A 24,845-nucleotide genomic window follows, 5' to 3' on the forward strand; every position below is an offset into this window, starting at 1 on the left:
AGGGTGACTGCTATGGATCCTGAAAGAGAAGGTATTCAGGTTAAAGCAGTGTGACCAGTCTTGAGATTAATCTCTTCAGTATTTTTGGTAATAACCGTGTTAAAAGAAGTAGGTGAATGCTAATAGAATCAATTCACTAAACCAAATTTGGGGACTGTTGCTAAAACGGGGAAAAATCTAAGTATTATACTGGAAAGGCTTGATGATGTTATGGACTATAGTAAATGGATAATGGGAGGAAATGCACTAGTGGAGAGCACAGCATGGTGTACCCTGGGACTAGTGGCCTTGTTAGATAAAGAGCTGAGTGTGGCAGCTGATCACAAGATGATTGCAAGCATTGTTGTAGTTTGGTCATGAAGAGGAGAAACGTATTTTTTGGACATGTAATAGTATTCCTGTGGCCATGGTGGTCTGAGAACAAAACAAGACTTGTAAAAAAAAAAAAGTAGTGTCTTAGGCCAATTGGCATAAGTGGAAAACTAGTTAAAATTTCAAGCACACAGAAATATGGATTGAAAGAAGGATTTTTGTCATCTTTCCCTCAGCTACATTCTTCGATCTGACAGAAGATACTAATTGACTGTAAAGACCTTGCCTTATTATGTTATATAAAGTGAAGTATTTCTACTACAGTTAAGGAAGATTTAAGTTTATATAAAAAGGCACTGCAGAAATCACATCTTTCTGTTTTTGACCAAATGATGTGACAAAGTGAACTCAAATTGGAGCTAATTTACAGAAGGGTTAGTAGGATGTGGAGAATTGCAGGATATGTATTATGTAGGAGAAACCTGCTCCTCACATGTAAGAAACTGAGGACTAAGAAAGGATGTTGTATCTTTCTAGCTACAAAAGAGAAAAATTTAGCAACTTGTGAGCATCACAAGCCGAAAATTCTACCCTTCAGACCCTGGGCACTCAGTGTTTTTCCGGCTCTCTAGGTAGAATTTCTAGGGAAACAGCTTCCTGGATACCTGGAGAGTTGGGAACCTGGCCAGGCAGAGATGCTGGCAGTCTGGCTGTGAGCCTGCTTTCTGTGGAAAGTGTTGAGGGCACTGAGGTGTCAAATATTTCAGGGAGTCAATTTCTGCTGCAAAACTGTTAAGTTTTGAACATTTTTTTTATAATTTCCAGTGGCCCCTCAGTCTCCTTTCCTCAGTCTGTACTAAGATCTGTCAATCCTTGGTATCTTCCTTCCCTTTTGATGCTTCCCCTCTCTCCCTTAAGGTCCAATTTTTATCCTTTTTTTCACTACTTTTTTGCATCGCACAGTATCTTATGTTTAATCTTTATGAGCCTCATACTGCTTTCATTTACAAGTTACCTGTTTAATTCTCATTTTGTTAAATGGCTAACTCAAGGACTGTTTTCCAGTTCTGATGTACACTAGATACTATTTTAAAATATTTTCAAAGAAAAAGAGTTTATTTTCCTGTTTGGTACCACCATAAGTATTTAGATAGAAGTTATAGAGAATTTTAAGCTGTCTTGATATTCAGGCCAGAAGGACCATTTTATTTCAAAGGATATGCTGCTTAAAACTACAGCATTTTTAAAGGAAAACAAAAAAAGTGGAGGGTCAGACTGGTGTCTGTTGTATTTTTAACATATTTGGAGAGTGACAGACTACTCTGACAGCATTTCAGCTCCTCTAACACCATGAAAACAGAGTATAAATATGGTACCAAATATGGTACTGAGTTACAAAGTATGAAAAATACTATCCTCATATTTTCATATCAATTTGAAATATCAGCTAAGTTGTTCTTTTCTTAAAGTGAAATAAACACAGAAGTAAATTCCTTCAGAAAGGATACACTTAGTGTATTTCTTGATTTTTATATTGCCATTAATGAATATTCAAAATTGAAGCATTTCAGCTCAAGTATACATAAAATGAGACAAAGTTTATACATAATTAGGAGTTACAGCTATTTATTCTGCTAGTCATTGGTGATATACTTCATAATATTTAACTACTAAGTTGCATTTAAAATCAGTGGGAAAGTATTTTTCTCTGTTTTTAAATTATTGTAATTTTAATTGTATTACTGTATGCCTTCATTTGATCACTACATGTCTGAATTAATGCTGCAAAAAAAATAGCAGGTGAGAGGTATTTGGCTAGTGGGTATTTGGACTCTGTGAAACAAAACCAAATGAAGGCATTTTTTTTTAAGAGAATAGCATTTAACGTTGAAATTCTGTTTAATTTATACCAGTGAGAATTCTGAAGCCATTAAATGTGTGCTGTGTTGGTGCCGTAGTGTTTTTTGGTTTACATCCTATTTATAATAGTTGCATAATGAAGGACTGTATGGTGCTTGTAAACAATTCTGCAGGTGTCTGTTACCTGGTCAGACACAGGGAATTTTCAGGGATTCACACATTTTTCTATTTTATTTGGTTTCAGTCTGAAGCATGCCACCTACCCCATTTTTACTAACTCCTGTAGTAATTGTAATTTTCAGATGAGCAATTCTGCTGCAACAGAATGCAAGCTATCTACTCTTCACTTTGTTTAGTATGTAATAGTTTATGTATTTTTTTTTCTAACATTCTTTATTGATAATACATCTAAAATAGAACCTGGGTGCTAATCGGCTACAAGATCCTTCTAAAAGTACACACTTTAGCACTCTTTTTTCTTAAAAAATCCCACCACCTTTGTAGAGTAAATATAGCATATTTAGTAAATTTTATGTATTAAATATATATATTTATATATATATAAATATATATATTAAATATATAAATATTAAATATGTATTAAATATTTTATTAATGTGTTTAGTACCTGTGGATATACATGCTTACACACATAAAATGTACTATAGAAAACCTGCTGGTAGTAAAGTTTTATTTTGTCTTTCCCGTATATAACACTGGGATGAGACTGTAGTGGTTGGTGAATACATTCTGATTTATTTTAGTAATTAGCATAAATTTATTTTAATAACATGAGAATGTAGTACAAGGTTATGCTTAAAAATCTAGTTATTGCATAAAAATTGAGTCCTCCCATTTCCTTTTCCAATGTTTTGTTGAGTTTACTTTGAAGAGACATGCTAGATGCTCTCCAATGTTGCAGAGTAACTGTTTTGGATAGGAGGTGTAAAGGGAAAATCTTGGCCATTGTATATGCCTGTAGTATTGATAAGATCTAAATTTTGGCCATATGGACTGTTTGGTAGGAGCAGCCTATGGCAGCATTTTTTTTTTTTTTTTGCAAGCTTTCCTGTCAGAACATGAGAATTTGGATGCTGCTTTATCTAAGAAATAATTTTATTTGGTTACCAGAACTTTCAAAATGAATTATGTAAAAAAAAATGTATTAAATCAAATCCTTAGATCAGAAAATGCCAGGGACTTTCAATGTGAACCAAACTTTAACCTGATGTACAAAGGCAGTCTCCATGAGGAATTCCAAATTTAATTTCAATTTCTGTCATGTGAACATTAGAAATACATTTTTAAACACCAAAACCAAACTGCATTCTCATGTAATTAATGTCTTCTAGCTTATTATTAACCCTCTCTATATGGTCTTTGCTTTTTTCCTCACATATTTTGGCAAAAGTCAGGTTTTGAAACGTTGTCAGAATCAATGAATCTTCAAAACTTGGACTTTTACTGGGGATGCTTTAGCATTGCTTTTCACAGCTAGTAATGTAATTGTCACTGATGTGCTATGTGTGCAATTGTTGTCATAGCACTATGCATGAATCAAGGACTTGTAACCTCTATTCCTTTTTCAACAGCTTGTTTTTCAGATAGAGGGTCAATATAAATTGATTAAAAAGGAATGATCAATTACAGGGACCTACCTACAAAGAAAAATAACCCAGAGCTATTACTATCAGTAGAATAAAGCTGATTATACTCTACATTTTTGGCACCATTTAGAGATGAGGCAACATAATTTTAAAAGTAATTAATTAAAAAATACATTTCAACATAATTCTATTTCCATTATCTCTTAAATGTCCTTGTTAATAAGTGAAAACCATATTTCATGGAAGTCTGCTGGAATGAACGATTTCTTCCCGCCCCCCCCGCCCTTACATTCTGTTTTTCAGGATGGCAAAACCAGTGGCTTATGTTGAAATATTTTGTAAAGCTTTAAAAGAAGAAAAAGACCAAAAAGAATGTGGTATTTTAAAAGAATTTATGGGTGGAGATTAATTCCAAACACTAGATCATGCCTTGTTCCCATTTATGTGACCAATGTGGTGGGGAGGAATAAAAGGAGTTATTATTGTACCCCTCCCTGCCCTGCGCCATCCACAATGGCAACTCTTTTGTCAAGAGACTATTAATAAAGTTGCCTTTTTCCGTCTTGTGGGGAGAAAGAAAGTGGAGTGATAGAGCATCTCTTCCTTCCTTCTTGCATCATCCAGCAGAACTGGTTGTTGCATTTATACCATATAGGAAAATATAGGAGGCAGTTAGACCTCTTCTTTTGCAGTTTGGTGTTAGCGTAGATCTTCAGTCAAAAGCTGTCAGTTTTTTTCTGACAAATTCTGTGTCAGAAAAATAGTTAACTCTTCTGAATAGTTTTCTGTATCTTCAATAAAGGATGCAAAATTTGCTTTACTTTCATTTATATATATCTCCTGTTTTTTACTGAGGAACTATGTTTTGTGTGTTCTCCGTATCAGGATATACTGATTTGTGATGTCTATTCAGTGTATGTTGGCACAGACCATACACATAAATGTATAATTTTTCACAATATGCATACTTGGATTTTTCTTGTTATTACATTTCTGTGTATCATCAGTAAATCAGAAGAGCAAATTTTAAAATTGCACAACTTAACTGCAGTAAGAGAAAGGAAGTAGTCAAATGCTCACAGTGTAGTATTTCGTTTTTTTCACTAGTTCCCCACTTGTCCCCACTCTGCATGCATCAGTTCTGCTCTGTGAGATGGAGGAACAAGGGATGAGCTCCTGCAGCTGGCTTGCTATATCTATAATCACATTCATAGTTAGGGACACCCCAGCCTGAAATGCATAATTTAGGGGATATTAACTTCTGCTTACCCCACAGGGGAAGAAGGCTTAATTGGCGTGGGGGATCCAATAGCTGTATGAATACTTCATATCTTGTAAGAAGTAAGAGGCCAGTGAAAATTGCTGACAGCGTGTCAAATTGTTGGTTTAGTGTTTCCTGTGTGTTCTTGCTTATGGTTCCTATGGGCCCCAGGTGCTTATTTCCTCAGCTCCCACCAACACAGATTTTTACTACAAAACAGGTAAATTGTGGGAAGTTTTGTGACATCATCAATTTTAAGAAGGTAGAAAGCAACATTGTTGTATATGGCCAGTCACCTGACATCAGTCCTATTCAGTATGTAGCGGAGGATGAGCAGAACATTGTATATTTGCTCTGCATTGTGGAAGGACAGGTTTCTGTTCTCTGCAGAGCATGGAATTTGTAGAGGTGATCCTATGCTTTCAGTTATCCAGGATAGATCTTTTAAGGTGGATTTTACAACCTACTAACCTGGCAATACAGGAGGAGTTCAGCCTCCTTTTTCTGACTGGCATACAAATGTTAGAAACCATTCTGCTGTCTGGACAGAACCAGGTTTTTAAGGCACCTCCATAGCCTGTTGTAGCCATAATAAAAAGAACAGGGAGCTGAGCAATTCCTGTATTTTCAGTTGAGTATTGGTCTGTGTATGTCTGATACAAAATTAGAAAACACCTGAAATTGTCTGTTATTTTCCAAGCATGGTCATAGCTGCTACTTGGAAACCAGTCCTTCAGTTCCTGTTTTTCCTGAGATTCAGAAGCTCATCCTCTATGAACTAGCACTAAATTAGTGTAATGTATTTATCAGTGACTGCTCGAGAAAAAACAGAACTCTTATCATAGTAATTGGAGGGGTTTTTTTTTAGCATATAAATGGACTGACCTCCATTTCTTTTTCCTGGGAATCTGGGATTGAAAAGAAACTGAAGAGTGAGAAGTGAGAGCTCGCTTTTATGACACTGGTGTAGAGTAGAATGAGAAGTAAGATGTATACGTGCTTTAGTGGTATTAGTAAGGTAAAAATGTTCTCATCACTTATCTATGAGATGCATGGGGTAGCTGCAAAGAAATGTGCATACAGTCATGATAGTGCTGTGGAAAATAATGGTTGCTTTATTGTCAGTTTTGTAGTGTTCCGTGCAGTAACAGAAGAATAAAATTCCAGACTACTTTGTTAACCGAGATTAAAGCAAGATTTTTTAATACGTATAAAAATCCAAAGCTAACTTTAATATTTTTAAGTTTGTTTCTTCAGAGTATTCTTACGTGATCAGTGTCATCCTGGAAACTCTCTTGAAAAATGTAGTTTATCCTGAAAACTGTAATTTATTTATCTTGTCAGTTGCCAGGACTTTGATCTCTTGGTGACTTTCAGCTCTGCAGTCAAGATTCCTTAGTAACATTTTTTTCTAGTTCAATGATTGTAATTTGTATGTATCTTTTTATGTGTGCTTATTGTTCCGTCATAGGATTTCCTGTGGTATGTTGAAAAGGATATGCTAGTGATCAGATTCCTGAGGCAGAGAAGGAGAAAAAAAGCTCAGGTTAAAGAATTTTCTACACAATTGGCTTTCTGAACGTATTGTGATAGAAAAATAGGGAAGCATCTCAGAATGCTTGGTCAAAGCCATTAAGGAGTTTTCCAAGAGCTTTTAGCAGCTGGGGAAGATGGAAATACAATGCTTCCTATGGAGGGACTTTCTTTTAGATCTTACCTCACTTCTTACACTGAGCACAGATTATTCCTTATAACTCAAAACCCCGCTCCTTGTCTGCCCTTTCACCATTTTACTTAATAGTGTCTAGCAGCTACTGCAAGTTGGTTGCCTATAGATGTGGTTGAAATCTCTCAAGAGTCCAAATCTGGGGTCTGTAGCTCATTTCCAGCCTTTCTCCCCACCCCATGCACACTTACCCAGTGATGCTTTCTTGGCTGCTGCCAGAATGGAGGAAAAGAATTAAGGAGCCAGATATGCAGTGGGGACAGAGGTGCTAACGAGTTTGGAGGAAGGATTGGTAGTCACTGCTGTTTCCCCCTGTGCCTGCCTGGCTCAGATGTTACCTCCCCACGTACTCCAGTCTGTCCATAAGTGGCATTGTCTCCCTCTCTCCAGATTTTTAGTTTAGACAAAATAGGTGCTATATGGTGTTATCTTTTGCAGCTCCACTTTGTATATCCATATAGCTAGTGTAGTTTTAGTTTCATATTCTGGTATTTTACAATATGTATAAGACATTGTAATTGAGTTCCTTGAGTAACTGTTTTTTATTATCATATTTCAAGAATATTATTATGAGGATAATTCTTGGCCTAATTATTTCTGTTTTATCCTGGTTCTTAAAGGGCTATTTGAGGGAAGGACTTTTCTTCAAAGTAATGGGAGTTGGCAGAGCAAATCCTAATTGTGTTTGTAGTTTACTTGTGAAGTGAAGGATGCCATAAGCTTTAGAAAAATTTCCACCACAACGCATTGGTTGGGTATGGGTTCTTTAACAAGACAAATTTGGTTGAAACTGAAGATCTGAGCAAATCTGTCTATATTTGCTTAGTTAGACATCGTAAGAGGAATGTTCTCGTGGTATTTGGAAATAAGTCAGATTAGTCTGTCTTGTTTCACTGTTATAAAAACTACTTCTCTTATTCTTAAACATAAGAAAGTAATAGTGAGTTATTTACATTGAGGGAACATTTTGTATGTAATCTGTTCCTGGCATTAACATTACAAAAAATCCCCCAGACCTGTTAAGTCTTTTGGAATAATGTATATTTGCCAAAATTTAATTGTAAAAAATATGCAACATGTGAGATGACATGTTATAGTCCTAGAGGCACTGAATGATTTCTCTGAACAATCTAGAATTGCTGTTTGCTGTTTCATATCATAAATAATACTGTATATAATATTATGTATACATAAATATTTATTTTTATATATGCAATACATAAATTTGTTCTGTTTCTTTTAGCATAGGCTTAGATCCAAAATGGGTTATTTCTACTCTGAGTGAAGTTAGCACCCAAATCTGGTATGGCAATTTAAAAAAAGAAAAGAAATAAAAAAGTTGTCTCAGCCATTTTCTATAAAGTTTACCTAAGCACATTAAATTCTTCCATGTGTCCAGACGTGCTGCCATAACAGCTGAAAAATTTTGGTATCTGTTTTGATACATCTCCCTGATTAGCGTGATCTCTAAAACATATTCAGATCTCCTCCTCATCAAAGGACTAGTTCAGTAATTCATTCAGTAACAATTTAAAAGTAAATATTTAATCATTTTGTTGGCATAGACATACAGAAACCTCTTTTCCCCTCAGTGAATCTTCAGCTCTTTTCTGATATTTGGGAACTCTCTAGAGAAAGAGGTACAAATTTGAATTTCCCCAGGCAATGAAGGGAATTCAGCTGAGGTAACCCCCACTGGGGAGGTGTTTTTACCAGATTTTTTTTCGAAGAGATGGGAAGCACTCTCTCTGTGCTTTCCAGAAGGAAATGGTGGCCTCCGCTGTACTTGGTGCACAGTCCCTTTCTTTTTAGTGGTTGTTTTTTGTGTTTTTTTTTTAATGTGTGTGAACATGTATTGTGAGACCTGATAACACAGGTTTGTGTACTCTAATTGTCTTAGATGTGAGGCAAATAATGAAATTGGCAATCCAGTGAAGGTTGTAACATTTTTGTTCATATTCAGAAACAAGTCTGTGGACATCTTAGGAAGTAAAAACCTAAAGGGTTTATCAACTGTGCGTGCTTTATGGATTAGTAGCACTTGAGAGCCCTTCAAGATCCCGGTATGAATAAGGGCATCAGTATAATACCGATGTCCAGCTTTAGGCTTCTTTGTTCCTTTTCTGAACTGGCTCATATTGTTCTCATTAGACTATAATTAGCTGCTTCATTTTACAGTTATGAAATCAAGTAAGAGGCTTCTGAGTCTACACTGTTGTGAGGTAAAAGTCATGCCTTATCACAGTGTATTAATCAATGGGCACAGTTAATAAAGGCGTAAAAGACCCCTTAGGATGCCTATCTCTGTAAATCTGTTGTGTTATTTAGTGGGGCAAATCCAGAACCTTCTTTCTGTGCTCAGTCAGTCATTTAGAACTCATTATAAACTTTGGCCTCTTTCTTCTTTTTCAGTTTATTGCACGGATCTGTTTGTGGGGAGCTTACAGGGAAGCAATACTTATGGATTAAATTCTTCTTGGCAGTTTAGTGCTGGGATTAATTTTGAAATATTGTGGATAGTTAATTAAATGTTATGGATTGTCTCTGATAATTTATCACATGGAAAAGATGCACGTTTTTTATTTCCCTTTGCACTGAGTCATAGTGAGTCCGGTTTCATGTTTAATTTCAGAAAAGCTAGAAAATGTTTAATGGTTGACACATTATATTTGCTAAAAAGGATTTAAAACTTGAAACCGCAGTTTTGCTTCTGCCTCCTGTTCTTTGTCTTTTCTTTTCTCCAAGATAGATATATACCTTGCTTTTGAATTTCAGGAAATTGGAAACATTGATAATATCTATAAATGGGAAATGATAATAATGAGAAGTGCTTCTAAAAATAGTAGGAAAATTAATTTTATATGGATGTTATGGTTTAAATTAGCTGAAACTCAATGCTGTTTTTGAATATATGCTTCTCTGGGCTTACCAAATGAACTTTTATTACCCAATAATATAGAAGACTATAAAGATTTATAAAGTCTTGTTTTGTAAAGTTTATCTTTGTAAGATGTAAGGAAAGGGGCTCCAGTAAACTTGGTGAATCAGTTGTTTAACATATAAAAAGAGGAATCCAGTTATATATGATTAACATAAAAACACCTACCTTTCTGTGATCTACAGGCAAGGCGTTTGATACCTCTTTTATTTGAATCAAAGCCAAAACAGAACAGATTATTCCCCCACCTCCACCCCCTTCTCTCCTCAGAAGATTTATGACAAATTATTTGAAAGGTCTTTTGCAGTCCTCCAAGTAACTATTGCCTGCTTCAGCCATGTCCTTATATATCTCCCTGTTATGTTGAAAATTTTCCTGAGATCCTTGAACTTGTGATCATAATCTCCCTGTGCCCTGATAGTCTTCTGTGAAATGGCATGAATTAATTCATGTGCCAGGTTAATTATAGTCAGTTTGGTACATCCTCTCACGCTCTCATCCCCTCACTTGGGAAACATCGTGGAAAATGCCTTCTGAAATGCTAAATCATTCTTTCTCAGGTTCATTTGAATTCAGCTGGAGCTTCTTGAAGCTAAGCAACTGTTGAAAATTAAGCAATTAGCCTGCATGCTTAAGAAAACAACATCCTCCATTATGGCTTATAGATTATTCTGGTATTACTGATCTGAACCGCTTAACTAATGCTTGCAAATTCATTTACAGAAATAAATTATTTTCAGACTATACCAAAATTTATTGAATTTTTCATCTGAGAAATTTTGATATGACAGTGAGAATTAAAAGAAAGGTGTTGTGGTTGACATAGCAGAGTGAGCATGATCCATGTTAGTCTGGAAAAGTTAATGTCCTCTGCTTTCCTTTTTTTGTGTTTTTGCTTACCAAAACATTGTACGGTTCCTTTGAAAAGTAGCTGGGGTTGGGGGGAAACACTAGTAATTAGAGGAAGGGTAGTTACTTACTGAAGCATCTTTATATTTTAGAATTGTGAAGTTCTATAAAGAAAAAAGAAAAATACTATATAATTGCAGAATAGAGAAATGCTCACACTATTGTGTATTGTTTTCTCTTCTGTGAAAGTTATTTTAAAGTAAGCTGAGCAAATGTTTTGCATCTCTGAGTATTCTATTCTAAATGAACCATAGTCAGTACTAAAACTTCTATTTGGTGATAATACTCTTAACTATAAGTTTTCTACAGTGGTCCTCACAGGATTTCTTTTAAGAAATTATTCAATTTTTCTACAGTTACTCAATGGCTTATGCATATTACAGTGAGAGAGAGATGATAGAGAAAGCACTGGGAGTAATTTTAAGTGGGACTTTTTTGAAAGCTCACCCCTTTTTTTGTTGGAAGGCTAGATGGATAATTTAAACTACTCCTAGATCTGCTATTGTCTATCTCAGTTCTGTTATTTACTGTATATACATTTACAAAATCACATTTCCAGAAATGACTGGATTATTTAGAGGTCAGTTCTGATAGGATAATCTAGACCAAGTACGTTAGGTCCTCTTGAAAATGTTTTTCAGCTATGGAGTATTAGAATAATGGATTTTGTGTTTGGTTTGGATTTTGTGGGTGTTTTTGGTTTGTTTTTTTTTTTCTTCTCCCCTCTGCTCCCCCCCCCCCCATTACAGGAAAGAACCTAATCACAGGGCTCTATGCATGGATCTCCTTCAGGCAGGACTGTTGCACATTTGTTTGTTACAACATGTGGTTTTGCATCTGCGTTTTGGGCTATTATTATTGACATTTCTGATTCAAGTCACTTACAAGCTCCTAACTAACTTTCAGCATCATTTGAAAGCTTTTGGGTATGCAGTGTCTGAACTCTCGTTGTATGAATGTTGCTGCTTCCCTAGGGGAATACAGGTCACAGAGCATGTGAGAGGAGAGGATAAAGCACTTCCAGCTGAAGAAATCTGACTGTTGGACAACCTTATAGAACAACCACCCACTTTCTTTTTTCCTTTGCTGAGCACCTTAATCAGTGGCAGTCAGGGTGTCAAATATAATAAATGGACATGACAGCCAAGTCATGTGTTACTGTGGTATCTGTTGTTTTTCCTGGCCAGAAAATATAAGTCAGTTTAGAACACTTGCTTTGAAGAACACTGGGGTTAATGATAATCTGAACATCTTCAGAATGTATTGAGAAGTTTGAACAACTTTGAGAGAGTCTTCAGGAAGAAAGAAACACATAATTTTAACCTTACTTATTAATCCACATCTCTATCCAGGCATAATTCTGAGCCTATAAATTGAAAAAGATGTAGCATTAGGGATTCAGTTATTGCTGGAAGCTTGGAGGACAAATATCATTCAGGCAGCAGTTAAAACTCAAAGTAGCTGTAAACTTGAGGAATATTTTTGGCAGTATATACATAAAATACACAGACAAGGTAAATAAAAAAAAAGCTTTATGTAATACACAGGTATTTTATATGTCCATCCATAGACTTTAACTTAAATGGGATTATAATTTGTTTTTCTGTTTTCCTTTATCACGTAGTTGTTATTCTTTGTATGTAATTTAGTAAAATAGCCAAGATACATTTCATTAATGAACAGTCTAACAAAGCAATTTCACATTGTTAAAGTCAGTTGATTTAGTGATTAATGTATTTGTTATACTTGCAGATAGAAAATACATTTATATAGTGTAAACTAATGACCAGTTTACTTGGATGCTGTTACAAATCCTGTTGCCGTTGTGGTTTCATATTTTATAAACAGTGAATTAAACGTCAGTGACTTTATTACTGAGGAAAAACATAAAGTTTGTAGCATGAGTGAAACAATGTATGATTTGCCAAAGTAGGAGAGAGTGGCTGAAACTATATGATGAGACAAAGATAGTTAGTCCATGACCAAGCTGATTATTTCCATTTTATTCCCAGCTTGAGCCTTGTGGAGGTAATTTTTTTTCAGGCTCTGCTATTTTTGTTTTCAATAGGTCAGAGTTTTATTGATTTAACTGAATTTCTTACTCAAATGAGGTGTTCTGGATTAGAAGCTCAGCATAGATACCCTCTTGCTAAGCTTGCATTCCTAATAATAATGACTTGAACAAGATCTGTCTAATTTTGCAGTCCCTAGTAAGGACAGTGATACACATTTAAAACATTACCTTGGGGCAGTTAGGTCTTGGCCTTAATGGAGAACACCTTATTTCATGTGGACATAAAATTTCTACATCTCATAAAAAAAAAGGGGCTGGAGGGGAGCAAGGCAGGGTCAGAGAAATCCCTGCTCCAAAGTGCTGAAATGATATTAAAATCATTGTAAGAACTATTTATACTGTGACTCAGATTCCAAAGTCACTGAGGCACTTTGAAAATTTAGCTTCAATTTTCTTTTTCTGCCATGGTTTCAAGCTGATTTGCTAGTCTTTTCTCTCCTTATGCTGCATTTGCTGTACTGAATTAAAGGCATTGCAGTAGAGTTTTCAGTGGATAAAAGGAGTCTTCCTGAAGCATGGGGAAATGTCTCTAAGTTGATTTTCTGGTATAATGTGGCTTTATCCCTTAATTATTTAATGGTGAAAAGTTGCTGTCCTCTTTGATCTAGAAACAAAGACACCAACATTATGTTTTACAGATTAATGAGTGATAAGCTGTTTTAAAATCACATGTGTAACTGAGTAGCATCATTGATAAGTATACAGTTGTGTCACAGTTATTTCTGAGGTAAAACTGAAATTGTCTTAAGATCTCTCGGTATGTTTCAGGACACCTTTATCTTTAATGGTTCAATATTAGCGGGATAAAATGGGATCACAATGCTTTACATTGCTGTGACCTCATCACAGTCTACAACTTCCTCAAGGGCAGGCAGTGGAGGGGGGAGTGCTGATCTCTCTCTGGTGACCCATGACAGGACTCAAGGGAATGGAAAGAAGCTGTGTCAGGAGAAGCTCAGATTGGTCATTAGGAAAAGGTTCTTCATTGAGAGGGTGGTCGGTCACTGGAAGAGGCTCCTCAGGGAAGCAGTCACAGCACCAAGCCTGCCAGAGCTCAACGAGCATCTGGACAACACTTTTAGTCATACGGTTTAGTGTTAGGTAGTCCTGCAAGGAGCAGAGAGTTGGACTCGATATGGGTCCCTGCCAACTTGAGATATTCTATGATTCTATGATTCATTTTATTACTTAAAACAGACAGGAGAAATCATCAATGAAATCTCATTAATCAGCTCTTACCTTGCTGGTAAAAGCAAAACCAAATTAAACTAAATGACAAATGCTTCAAATCAACAACTTTTTTTAACCTGTAAGTAATGTTTTGCATTTCAGCACTCTCATTTGACTATCAGACCCTATTTAAGATACAGTGAGTAGTTTCTCTTTGACTAATACCAACAAAACATGTTACCACCTAGGAAAAGACAAGAGGCCTTCAATTCCCTGAATTAGGCATCCAAAAATCCCCTGCTCGTTGTTTGCTAACAGCAGCTGCCTTAACAGCTTTTCCTATGGGAAAAGCTGAGACTTGCTAGGTATGTGCCTGTGAGCTCTGTAGGTGCCTTTGATTGGTTGCAGTTTTGTGTGTGCTGTTAAGCTGTATTCTAATCAAGAAACTAGAGAATATGGAACCTAGTTTTGGGGTCCTGATACAAGTACTCTGAATTTACTTACACTGTCGTCTGGGCTATTGTAGAAATACTATGATTTTTCAAGGTAATACTTAGTTCAATAATCAGTCACTTTCAAGAATAGGTATGCCAGCCTATGTTTTCAGAAATCAGTATTTTCAAAGGCAGTCTAAAGTTTTTGTTAACAGAATATTATCTGATGGATTAATATGAAAGTTTTTGCAAAACAAATTATTCAAAATACCTGTTAAACTATTTTGTTTTTACATTTTTTTTCCCCATTCTAGACAATTGATTTAGAGGGGTTCAAGCTGTTCATGAAGACTTTTCTGGAGGCAGAGCTACCAGATGATTTCATCGAGCATCTTTTTACATCATTTAGCAACAAAATCTCTCACTGCAGCCCACTAATAAAAAACAAACCCCAGCACCTTTCTGGAGGTAAGTAATAAAATCACAGTAATATAAGAGGTGGAGGTTCCCTTCTCCTGCTATTTTGCTTCTAATAGCTATAAATATATGATATTCTAAACTATATGTATATCTTTTTTGTTCTGGTAATTGAGAAATTGGAGAAACTAACTCAATTATGAACATGAAATATTGGGGGGAAAAAAAGGAAATTAAATGGTTTCATCTTTTTAATTCACAATAATGATGCAGCTGAGACACCCAGTGGACAGTCTTTGTCATGTTAATGCTAATCAGATTGCTATGGTTACATTGTCTTGCTGCCTACTCTACTGTATAAACACTTAGAAACCTTCAGAGCATCATGCAGGAGGCTCCTGCTGGAGCTCTACAGTTTCTGTGCCCAGTTACCGCTGCCTCTCTTAATTGTCTAGGTGTGATGCTGCTATTAGTAATCTTACATACTTATCAGCTATTGATATTTTAAATGTCCTGTAAGTGTTGGCAGTATTTCTTTTCCCAGTGTAAGGATCTTCTTCAATGCAGTTTGAAATTTTCATGCTAAACTGAACATTTTTATTAAAAGTGATTTTGAGTTCAGAGGACATAACATGTTAAAATACTTCCATGCAAAATACTGTTAAAAACTGTCAACTTAAAAAATTTTATAACACTTTTAAAGAAAAATTGGAGAAGAAATTTAAGGTTACCTTCCTAACTTGAAATATTTGGTTTGGCACTTTAGCAGTTTGGGAACTCTACCAAAATCCAGTAGCTAAAAGCAGAAGCTAGAGTAATTTAATAATAAATTGCATGTTTTGAACAGCTGGGATAGCCAAGCAGTTGGAGCAAGTTACCAAAAGGTTTGACGGTTATTTAACCACTTGAATTATTTATATGAAGATTAGGTGCCTTCAAATTGCAACTCATCCAGAAGTTGTGAATTTGATACAAGTGCCACTAGCTGAAACGTTAGATTTTCTTGCAGATACCAAGCACTGGATTTCCACAGATGCCTCAGTGTACCATAGTAATCATAGGCCTTCAGGTATTACCCATTAAGTCTGATCTGGTTTTTGTTTTTAGTGGATGCCGTTCTCAACTATGTTAAATTGATGGGTTTCAGTTATTTTTCTTTATTTAAGTTTACAATGCCTGTTATTTCCACTTCTTAGCTTTATGTTTCCTGGCAAAAACAACAAACAACCCAACCAACCAAGAACATTCTATTATCTGTACGGTGTAAATATTATTGCGGTCTTTAACTGCAGTTAGACTTAACAGAAAAAACCTTTTTCTGCTAGCAAAGCTTGCTTACCATATTGATGGTATGATTCTTCATATAAATTTTGTTTTCACTGGAATTTAAGTTTTCAAGTATCTTTTTTTATCCTTTCTAATCAGAACTGCTGTGGACACATCTCCTTCCACAAATATCTGCTGTGTAGGCAGTACATTTCCAACTTATTTGGCTCTTATTGTTAGTTACCGAGACTGGTTCCATGTGCAGAGTAGTAGGCTTAGTAGACTATAGTGTAATTAGTTGTGTGGACTATTCAAAATACTGTTGCTAATTACAGTTCTGATAATGACTTACTCACGGGTTTGGGCAAGTCACTTAGACTCGTGATTCAGTCCCTTGCCCTTAAAGATGCTTTGCAACAGAATCTCTAAGGGCATATCTACATGTGTTCTTTATTGTACGCTGCAGGATATATTTTGGATGTCATAAATTGTCAGCATTGCATCTTTTTTCAACTATGAATATAGATCCTGTTGCCTAAAAAGTCTCAGCAGCACAATTTCACTTCCACTTTCATCACTTTTAATTTTTCATTGAAGTTTTCATCATGAGTAGCAATCAGCAATAAACATGTACTTTACCAGCCACGAAAATTTGTTATCTTTTACACTTAACAATTTTTGCCTGGTAACTCCAATAGAAGCTGCCATTTAATGGTACATATTTATTTATTATGCTGTGTTTTTACATATGTTGTCTGACTACAGTTATTTTTTAAAAAGTAATCTTTTATCATTCTGGTATTGTATTTCCATGGTTTTGACACTTCATATGTAGAAATGATAACAGGTGGTTTTAGGTTGATGCCAGATCTATAGCTAAATTCTGCCCAGTATAGGCCATACTCAGCTTTATTCACTTTCACTATAATTGTCTCTGATAGATTTTATTCTTATGTGTGGTAAAATAATAATAACAACAGTAATAATAATTACAGTAATAATTATTACGGTCATTGTTGTTGTTGTTTAAACTGTGTACTAAATTCCTTACTGTAATACTACTTACTAAAATTTTTTTCTCCATCTCTCACTTTTCCCAGTTTGTAGTTAATTTTAATCTTTTCCTGTTAGTAAGGACTTTAGAAATAATATAGCGTGAGACCAGATTAGTAGTCTTCCATATGTATGTAGTGTCATACCAGAAGGACTATTTGATACATTGTTATATCCAAAGCATGTTCAGGGACACAATTCAGTTCACCTCATGCAAGTTATTTATGCTTGAAAATATATGGTTCGTATTGTAAGTCAATTGCACGAGATTTAAACTAGACGTTACATCTTTTTAATTTGTAGCATTTAAAGGGAAAAAATGTGCATTGGTACATTTTGATGTGCAAATGAAAATTATGGAAACCTTTGTTTTAGGATATCTAGTAATTTTTTACCAATAGTGGAAAAAACCCTGACCATACTGGGAAATAAATTTGTTAGGAACAGTTGGCATTCTCCTGGAAAACGGAAAGGTATATGAGAGCTAGAGAAGATCACAAGAAAAGTAGCAGGGTTCATAAATCTCTCTGGTATGTGTCTGTTTTTTACTTAGTTTCTCTTGGTCCACTCATGTCTGTTTCTAAATTGTATTTTCAGTTAAGGTGTCTGAAGAGAGATGGAAACAGATGCCAGGTAAGCAGCAGCACTGCAAGTCAGCACATTGCAGCCACCCCTCTCCCACCACTGATTACGAAGTAATACTTTAACCTGTACCTTGTAGCTGATAATAAGCTAAAAGATACCTTAACATTTGTTTACCTTTTCATTTGGATTTCAGGACTATACATTTTTGAGATTAGTTAGCCCAAGTTTTATAATTTTTTTTTTATTCTGTGCATAAGATTCACCTCAGACCGGAATGTGAACTATTTGTGTAAATTGTGTGAATAAAGCTAACATCTTAATTGATTAACATTTTATAATGTCTTAATTTTAAGGGCACTTAACTGTCATGCAAGCTTATTTAATAAAACATTGCCGTATTAAATCATCTTATATTCTGCATGCCAATTTGCTCTTATTTACTCATTTTTATTTTTTTAACATGTGTACCTCAGTAGACCTTTGAAAATGTCTTCAGACTTTAATGAAGATTTTCAAGATTAAAAAAGGGGGGGAAACCCACCAGAATTCTGTTTCCATTTGCTACAGTAATTAACCTGTCCAAGACAAATGGATGAGAGAAATTATGTATGCAGATTATCTGTGCAATGACAAATCTATTCTGGATTAGTGGCAGAAAATATTTAAGAACAGTAAATCCTTTTGTAAAGTTTCTTTTTTAACATCACTAACGTCAGTGAGAAATGTAACAAACTTGTAAAGAAAGTTTTAATACTGCTTTCGCTCTGTTCTCCTGCCCTTCCCTTTTTTTCCCTCTAGTTCTTTGTACTGCAGATTCTAGTAATATAATCAGGACCGGTCATATTGATGTTCTCTTGAAACAAAAAGTTTGGCAATGTTGAAACTTGTATTCCAAGTGGTATGCTGGAACTGCTTTTGATCACAATGTTTGAGCAATTATTATGACTATTATTTAAATTATGTGTTTATATTCATAGTATTCTGTGGCTGACGCTTCCCTGTTTTAAATCTGTATTGCTCTGACATACATCTGTCTGTGTTTTTGGGAAGGCTACATACTTGGATATTATCAGAGTTTTCTTTGACAGTAAAACATCTTCAATTACTATAGCTGGTGTCAATCTATAGGTTAGATGAAGCTTCTACAAGCACAAGGAAGTGGCTGCAGCATTAGGCAGGGATTGTTTTAATATTTAAATTAACATGTAATGTAGTAGAATAAAAGTATTCACCAAATTTTCTTGTAATCAAATGACATCAGATCAACGCAAATGAAAAAAAGGGTTATGGCATTCCCATAATTGATTTTTTTTTTCAATAGTTTGCTTTATCTGTAGAATACTTTAGAACCTTACTATCATTTTAATTGTGCCTTTGCTGGGTAAACTATGAACATGAATTGTTTTAAAACTGCACATTTATATTTAAATTAAGAAGTCATCTGAGATTCACATAAAATGAAGAGGCATGTATGCAAGAGTTATGTTTTCATTTTCTGCTTATATCTTACACTAAGACTAACAAAGGCTATGTGTTATTTCTAGGTCTGAGACTTAACAAAGGTACCTCTACATCCCGACCTCCTACTCCTGCCAACTTACATTTGCCAGACATGATCCAGCTGAAAGATATTGTTTGCTATTTATCACTGCTAGAAAGAGGAAGACCTGAAGACAAGCTAGAATGTATGTTCTTTTTTTTTAATTAATGTTATATATTTATTTCAATAAGCCATCAAAAAATCTGTTTCTAAATTTTCTGAGTTTCAGACCCAGTTTTGAGTAGCTGCATTATAAAAATATTGTTCTTACTGATCATTATTGCAGAAATGGTCTTTTATTCTTGCTAATAGATTAATCTGATGAGCTTTTAAGTACATTCTTTCTATCTAGCATGTGCTAAGATGGGGCGTAAGGATCATACATTCTGCAGTTAAAATAATCCTTCCTATACTGTTGTCTTTTGTTTAGTATCAGATCTGAGAAAAACAAATTAAATATACTGAGGATGCTTAGAGATATAGAAGTGGTGAATAATCTGTAGAAAACAAGCTAATTCAAAGAATAGTTCTTAATATAGGCCATGGGCTCTGTAATATCACAGAATCACAGAACGGTAGGGGTTGGAAGGGACCTCTGGAGATCATCTTGTCCAACCCCCCTGCTTTAGCAGGGACACCTAGAGCAGGGGGCACAGGAACACATCCAGGTGAGTTTTTAATGTCTGGGCAGCCTCCCTGGGCAGCCTGTTCCACTGCTCTGTCACCCTCACAGTAAAAAAGTTTTTTCTCATATTGAGCTGGAACTTCCTGTGTTCCAACTTGTGCCCATTGGCCCTTCTCCTGTCATTGGGCACTATTGAAAAGAGCCTAGTCCCATCATCCTGACATCCACCCTTTAGATATTTGTAGGTATTGATGAAATCCTCCCTCAGCCTTCTCTTCTCCAGGCTGAATAAACCCAAGCCTCTCAGCCTTTCCTCATAAGGGAGATGCTCCGGTCCCCTGATCATCTTGGTAGCTCTGCTGCACTTGCTCAAGCAGTTCCACATTGTTCTTAAACTGGGGGGCCCAAAACTGAACACAGTACTCCAAATATGCCCTCACCATGACAGAGTAGAGATGGAGGATAACCTCTCTCGACCTGCTGGCCACACTCCTTTTAATGCAGCCCAGAATATTGTTGGCCACCTTGGCCACAAGGGCACATTGCTGGCTCATGGTCAACTTGTTGTTGTCGTGGTTTAGCCCCAGTCAGCAACCAAGCACCACGCAGCCGCTTGCTCACTCCTCCCTGGTGGGACAGGGGAGAGAATCAGAAGTGTAAAAGTGAGGTAACTCATGGTTTGAGATAAAGACAGTTTAGTAGGTAAAGCAGAAACTGCGCGCGGAAGCAAAGCAAAACAAGGAATTCATTCACCACTTCCCATGGGCAGGCAGGTGTTCAGCCATCTCCAGGAAAGCAGGGCTCCATCACGCGTAACGGTTACTTGGGAAGACAAACGCCATTACTCCAAAATGCCCACCCTCCCTTCTTCTTCCCCAGCTTTATATACTGAGCATGACGTCATATGGTATGGAATATCCCATTGGTCAGTTTGGGTCAGCTGTCCCAGTTGTGTCCCCTCCCAGCTTCTTGTGCACCCGGCAGAGCACGGGGAGCTGAAAAAGTCCTTGACCAGTGTAAGCGCTACTTAGCAACAACTAAAACATCTCCACATTATCACCACTGTTTGCAGCAAAAATCCAAAACATAGTCCCATACTAGCTACTACAAAGAAATTTAACTCTATCCCAGCTGAAACCAGGACAGTTGTCCACCAGCACTCCCATGTCCTTCTCAACAGAGTCGCTTTCCAGTAGTTCAGCCCCCAGCCTGTACTGGTGCATGGGGTTGTTCCTCCCCAGGTGCAGGACCTTGCACTTGCTCTTGTTGAATTTCATCAGGTTCCCCTTGGCCCAGCTCTCCAGCCTGTCCAGGTCTCGTTGGATGGCAGCACAGCCTTCTGGTGTATCAGCCACACTCCTCCCAGCTTCGCAAATTGGTGAATACAGAAAAGCCAAGAATGATCCAAATCTGCACGACTGTTGGAATGAGTGTTTGAAACTGGAAGTTAGAAATGATTTGATTTTTTTTTAATTAGGGGCCTGGTTCATTAAAGCCCAACACCTCTACCTGTTCAAAAAATGTCCAAGAGTTTGATCTGCAAATTGGAGAAAAAAAGAAAGAAACTATGTGCTTCCCCATTATAGAATTTTAAAAGGCAATTTTCCAGATAGCTAAACAGTCAATCCAATCATACAGTCCTTACTGAGACTACGCATACTTTTATATATATAGCTGGTCTGTCTATAAAAGAACTGTGGGATCAGGCTGTAGTACTGTATGGAAAGTAAGTACTCAGTATGATAGGAAATGCAAACAGTAGGCTGCCTCTGCTGGAATGAGAAATTCATTACAAGGTTACATGACTGCATGGTGTTGAAACGTCTTGATGTTTCATTACCTGTGGTTAGCTTACAAGGACTGCTTTGTACTGTAAGGTCACTGATACCTTTGCCTCAGGAAATATTATAAGGCACCTCCCCCAGATTTGGTAAAACCAGTCAGTTATCATATGATTAGAGTATGAGGATATGTTCATGATATGCATTCAGAACAGAGGTACAGAAAAACTAAGATCCTACAACACAACAGCTGTTTTATGGTAGCAAGTTATGCAAGCCTTATCAGAGCTCTGAAGAGCTCTGTGCACAAACCATGGAGATCAGTTGCCTCCCCTGGTGTCAGGAACTGGTACAATAAAAATGGGGAGAGACAGGGAACCAGGTGATGATTTTAGTGTAGGGGATGTTCCATGAACTTCCTGCAACAGGAACTGCATAGGGAAAAGACTATGAACAATGACATGTATGATTTAGGTGCAAGAGAGCCTAACCTAATAAATATATGGTGCTTACATGTTTTGTATATTCAAGATCATTTGCATTTACTACATATAATTAAGGACATGGTTACTGTATGTGTTTGTTTTCTACTTCGTCATACAGTGTTGAAATATACCATGTATTGTCACTTTTTAGTGTCTTAAATTTTGGCATATACTCTACCATTAGTATGCAGAACTCCCTGTTGATTTTAGTTGAATTGTCCTTATAAATTAATGGTATAATTTAAACCTTTGTCTGAATTAACTCTATAGTAGTAGGTCCTGTGGCTGTAAGGTAAATTATAAATTAGTAACAGTGGAGTGAAAAAAGAAAGGAGTTGCCAATGTTAATATTAATACTAATCTCAAAATATTTTTTTTCTGTTGACAGAAAATGGAAACACTCTGAATCATAGCTGAGTGTTTGGAAACTTGATTCATGACAAGCAGAACATGGAAGTGCTGCTTTCAAATAGAATCTGATATAAGCTGGAGGATTTTTTTAAGATAAAATACACTAAGAGGAAATAGTGTTTATGTTTTGGATCTATATGATCTATGGATTTTCATATATTTACAAATATTCCAGCAGATAAATAGATTCTCTAACCTATTAACAGTGTATCTCTAGAGGTCTTAACCACTGTGAACTCACCTGTTTGATATGCTCAGCATACCTATTATTCAAAAGCTATATAGGGCCTGAATATAAGGAATATCCCAAACTTGCTTAGCAGAGATACATTGAAAGAATTTAAGTTCTCTTTTTAAGGTCATATTGCAAATAGTTCAAGGTATTATCTATATTGTTAAGCACCTTCATACTCTGCGGCTCAACCTGTAGACTGTAGAAACCATTTTCTGCTCTCCATGTTGTTTTCACATGTACCAGGCTTTGCTTGCTGGTGTCCACACTATGATTCTTGAAAGTGTAAGAAAGACCCCTTGTAAATATGCAGGGTGCTTCTTAAGAGCTGAACAGTGGCGCTTCTTGTAGTTCAATTTTTCTTCCTTTAATGACCCCAACAACAAATTATTTTAGCTCACAATCACATAAGGCTTTATCAGCACATCCCATTCCTCAACTTGCGTGTTTTTATCAGCATATCCATGGACACATATATCTCTTGTGAAAATGTTCAGAGACATGCGAGGAGACAGTATGAAGGGCATTAGACACAAACGGTGTGGAGGAAGCATACAACCTCCACAGGTACCACTGCTTTACAAACATAATATGCTTACAAGTGCTCAAACTTCTCTCCAGTAATATGAACAGAAGCTCCAAGAATTATGAGCTGTGAGGTTTTTTGCCAGTTTCTCTTCTCAAGACTCCAGGTTATTCTGTTTCTGTTCTTTCTATACCAACAGAAGCTTCAAGAACACCACACTGTTCTTGTCTATTTTTTGTGGTAATGTTATTAGTTATAGTCTGTCTTTTTGCTATGCTATGCAGTTCTTAGACACTCAGGCTTCTATGGAGAGTGACAGGCCTTACAGTTTTCAAAGTACATGTGCTGGTGAAAATAGAAAGTGCCTTCAGCACTTGTTTGTGTATATGTTTTTGAGAATGAATTCCCCAATTTCTTTTCAAAAGAACATAATTTTGAACTTTCAGAATTTCTGGGATGCCACCTTTTGTCATATGCAAGATTAGAAGTCCAGAGGTTGCAGGTGAAAGTATAGCAGTGCAGCGACTGATTTCATATTGATAATTTTATTTTAATACATTTCTAATTATTAACAAAAGGTATGCAGTCTAGTAATAGATATTGAGTGGCCAGTTTGTGCTATCTGGTAAGGGGATATAGAAGATTGACTTGGGTTCTGTAGTTTGCATCAGAACTTTTGTTCAGTTGTTATCATTTTATTGTTGCTTTTTTCTCTTAGAGTGCATAAATCAGCAAGAACATGAATGTTTAGCAGGGTATGAATAGAAAAGAGATTGCATGCCACACCAGTAGCATAGTTTTTCAGAGTCTAGCCAAGAGCACAGATAGAGCCTTTTCACCACGCAATACATACGTAATTGGAGAGACTTTGTTTGCTACAAAGGTGAAACAGTTATAATTGTGCTAATGTCTGTTTTTAAATGACTCATTAGAACTACTGATTCACGTTAAAAGAAATAAAAAGTTGCAAGTACTACTTCTCTGGAGTGGGAAAAGATCAGGGAGATGCTAAAACTTGCTTTCATGATAACTGTAGAACATTCTTTCAACCAGTGCCTTACAATCACAGAGGAGGAGGAAGGGGAACCAAATGATTTGAACTTTATCACTGAGTGATTGAGTGATTCAGAATGGAAACTGTGAATCCTTAATGGTACCCTTGCCGGATAACATTAGCTGTCATGCTCTTAGCAGCTTTGATAGAAGGCGTGCTAGCAGGGACTGTACCAATCTCTGGTGGCTTTTAGCATTAACTGTTGATTTACACTGAAACGTTTCTGCTATGTAATTCACAGGCAAAGATATTTTTATAGGTTTTCTTAGCCTATAACTAATGAATAATAGACCTTTGTAGTCTGAAACAATGTACAACAGTAAATGTACAACAGTAAATGTCTTCAATCTTGTATTGCAGCTCTTAAGAGCAGTGTGATGTAGTGGTAAAAATTGCTGAAGTGGTAGAGTTGTATAGTACTTACCTTTTTCCCCCACAGTTAGATAAACAACCTGGGAGTAAGATGAGGGATGTAAGGGAAGCAAACCAATCCATATAACAGTTAGATACGTTTTGCTGTAAGTCGAAAGTAATCAGATTCTTTCTGAATTTTACTTTCTAATTGCTAAGAATTTCCTC

At 36.1% G+C, this 24,845-nt stretch overlaps 1 protein-coding gene across 4 annotated transcripts in view; it reads left to right on the forward strand.

Annotated features, from left to right (window-relative positions):
- Positions 1-24,845, forward strand: part of DGKB (diacylglycerol kinase beta) — a 363,957-nt gene that overhangs the window by 73,940 nt on the left and 265,172 nt on the right. For all 4 annotated transcript variants that reach the window (XM_064444510.1, XM_064444512.1, XM_064444509.1 and 1 more), the window contains 3 exons: positions 14,606-14,759; positions 17,625-17,660; positions 19,157-19,297. In XM_064444510.1, the coding sequence (XP_064300580.1) occupies positions 14,606-14,759; positions 17,625-17,660; positions 19,157-19,297 (331 nt within the window). The remainder of the gene's footprint in view (positions 1-14,605; positions 14,760-17,624; positions 17,661-19,156; positions 19,298-24,845) is intronic.

Source organism: Phalacrocorax carbo, chromosome 2 (assembly GCF_963921805.1).
Source record: "Phalacrocorax carbo chromosome 2, bPhaCar2.1, whole genome shotgun sequence".
NCBI classification, from domain to species: Eukaryota; Metazoa; Chordata; class Aves; order Suliformes; family Phalacrocoracidae; genus Phalacrocorax; species Phalacrocorax carbo.